Genomic DNA, 2,894 nt, shown 5'->3' on the forward strand with positions numbered 1-2,894 from the left:
TTCTGTTTCTCTTCCTCTCCAGCTCCCTCACCCCCACCCAACCCCGACTTGCCGCTCGGTGCTGCCGCCCGCCTGCGCACCCAGAAAGTGAACCTACAATAAGGTACCAAGGTCACTGTGGCCCTTTGATAGTAATTTATTGTATATGTCTTTATCACTGGATTAACAGTCTTTCTAGTCCTCATTGAAAAATGATGCACACAGATAAAGCTCAAAATAGGGTTCCTTGGCCCAACTCCTTGGCAACCAATTAGCTTGCTTGTAGTTGGTGCCAGAAAGTGCCATTTTTCTCTCTGCTGTTCACTTTCCCCTCCGTGCAAGATGCAGAACTCTTGGGGGGAAATGACACGCAGCCAGAGCATCCTTGCACCTAAATGTTTCTCAGGCCTTTATCATCATGACTGAAGGACGGGGACAGCCATTAGAAACCCCGTTTCACAGATGCTGGTGACTGGGGCAAGGCGAAGGTGCTTGGCCAAGGCCAGAGTCCTTCACCCAAACGCTGAGGGGAACCATAAAACCCCAACTCTGTGGCCTCTCACCAGCAGCCCACCTAGTAAAAAACTTTGTTTCTCTCTCTTAGGTCCTTTTGGGGAATTGTGTTCAGAGTGAAATAAGCAAAAAAAGAAAATCTTAGTATGTGTCATCAGAGAATGTACATCTATCGATCGATCATCTTCAGAGAATGGGAGGCTAGACGAGCCTGCCTGTTTACCCTGCTCTCCCATTCCCCCAAAGAACCCTGACTCGTGTCCACTTGCCACGCCAGCACCCAGTGCCCAGGCCCCACCTGCAGTGCTCTCTGGCCCTGTAGCCCTCCCCCAGGTCTCAGCTTTCTTATTTGTAAAATAAGAGGACTCCTCCAGATCCCAACTTCTGGGAGACAGATGGGGAATGGGAAAAAAGAAAGTTTGTTTGGAGCAATAGAAATTAGCTTGGCTGGTCCTGGAAAATCTGGGGTGTCTCGAGAACACCTCATTACCCCCTCATGTTGAAACAAATGAACCAAAGCAAAGATTATTATTCCCCGTCTCCCATGAGAAAAACAAACTGGTTCCGAAGTCTAACAATTTTTTTTTTTTACTAGCCTTAAAGTCGGCTTCGGGTTTTTACAGAGGGTTGGGAGTAAAAAAGTCACTGGCTAAATAGTGTCTTCTAAGATGGCTCGACATTCCAGCCCCTCCTTCTCACAGGGGAATGTGAGCATAAACCACTCGTCTTGTACCATTATTAAAGGAAGCAGATCTCCCAGAAGAAAGCACCTTTCTGGGCCTCTCGGACCAAACCAGAAGCAGCTGAAATCTGGCAGCGGTTCAAAGGTGAAGTCATTCATGCCCCTCTCTTAAGTTCCCAGCGATTCCTCCCCGGTCCTTGCACATGTCTGCCACTAGATGGCAGCACAGTCCCAGAAAGGAAGGCCTCACAAAGCCTTGGGTTCCTGGAGCCAGTCTTGGCCCTATGGACTTTGTGCAGGCCTTGCCAATGACGGGAGGAAGTGGGGGAAGAGGAGGAGGGGGCCCCCTTCTCTAAACAGTGCAGAGAAAAGGTGTGCAAACCACTGAAGGTGTGACTCGGGGCTGCTCCACCACTCCAATACTGCTCCAACATGGGTGTCTTAGATGTGAAGTTGCAGGGAGAAAGTGGTAGACTCAGGGTTGGGGTGGGGGGCAGTTGCTGGCAGAAAACGAGGGTCAAGACAAGACCCCTGTGGTTATACAGAGGTCACAGCCCCACTGGAGCTATGAACCCAGGCCTCAGATTCCTTTAATAAAGGGCCAAATTTTGACATTGCTCAAAAGTCAGTGAGCTGATACTAAGTGAACAGCTACTATGTGTAGGTATCTTGAGACTTTGTAGGTAGATAAGACATGACCTTTGAACTCCAGGTTCTTAGGAGGCACACCACAACACACTATCACATGAACACATTCCTCCTATCAAGTGAGAAGTCTGACTATTTTCTCAGAATTCACTGATGGAAAATACGGAATTTAATTAAAATAGAATTAGTGTTCCATACCTCCCCTACACACACACACACACACACACACACACACACGCACAATGTGTATGCACACACACAACTGCAAATGAATCTCACCAACACAAATCTCCATGAGGATCTTACTCGTGTAGATGTTTAGCACAGTGCCTGGCACATAGTAGGAACACAAAAGACCCTGTGTTAAAAGAGATGTCACCCACAAGTGTGAGAATCTCGGTTGTGGGGTAATTGTGGATCCTAAAAATTTGTTTTGGCAACAGAGCATTGAAGCATTTTAGGCCAGGAGAGAGCCTGGAGAACAGGGGAAAGAGGCATTACCAGCAGCTCCTGAGGCTTGACGGAGTTGTCAGTGTAAATGCACAACTTCTCGGCCGTCAGGGGGATGGTCTCTTTGAGTTTGGAGGCCAGGAACATGCAGACAGCACCCAGAAGCTGCAGGTGGGTCTTAGGGGTCGGGACCCCAGCCAAGAAGCGGTCCAGGTAATTCATGGCCAAAGGGAAGACCTCTTCTTCACACTTCTGCTCCTCACAGACCTACAAGGGGAGTGGGAAGGGTTGGGGGCGAGAGGAGTAAATACTATCAGGAAAAGAGGAAAAAAAATGAAAAAGCATAACCCATGGAAACACCAAAAATGTTTAATTTCTTTGTGGGGAGGGGGAAGGGAGTAAAAAATGTGGTAAGAATAAAGACGAGGAAATTGAGGTAAATTTAAACAGTCCGTCTGTGCTTGACTATTCCTGACGACCCTAAAAGAGGTGAATTAAAGATCCGCGGCCGGTAGGCAGAGAATCGCGCGGCGGCCGCCCGCGGCTCCACGACGCTCCCTTTTGGTCCCGACTCCTCTGCTCACTCCGACTCACTCTCTTTTTTGGATTTCGTCATCTTTTC

At 48.5% G+C, this 2,894-nt stretch overlaps 1 protein-coding gene across 2 annotated transcripts in view; it reads right to left on the reverse strand.

The window, feature by feature from the left end:
- The window catches only part of CCND2 (cyclin D2), a 31,866-nt gene that overhangs the window by 24,363 nt on the left and 4,609 nt on the right, over window positions 1-2,894 (reverse strand). For both annotated transcript variants that reach the window (XM_017671362.3, XM_037009026.2), the window contains exon 3: window positions 2,324-2,539. In XM_017671362.3, coding sequence (XP_017526851.1) covers window positions 2,324-2,539 — 216 coding nt within the window. The remainder of the gene's footprint in view (window positions 1-2,323; window positions 2,540-2,894) is intronic.

Source organism: Manis javanica, chromosome 15, assembly GCF_040802235.1.
Source record: "Manis javanica isolate MJ-LG chromosome 15, MJ_LKY, whole genome shotgun sequence".
In the NCBI taxonomy this organism is placed as follows: domain Eukaryota; kingdom Metazoa; phylum Chordata; class Mammalia; order Pholidota; family Manidae; genus Manis; species Manis javanica.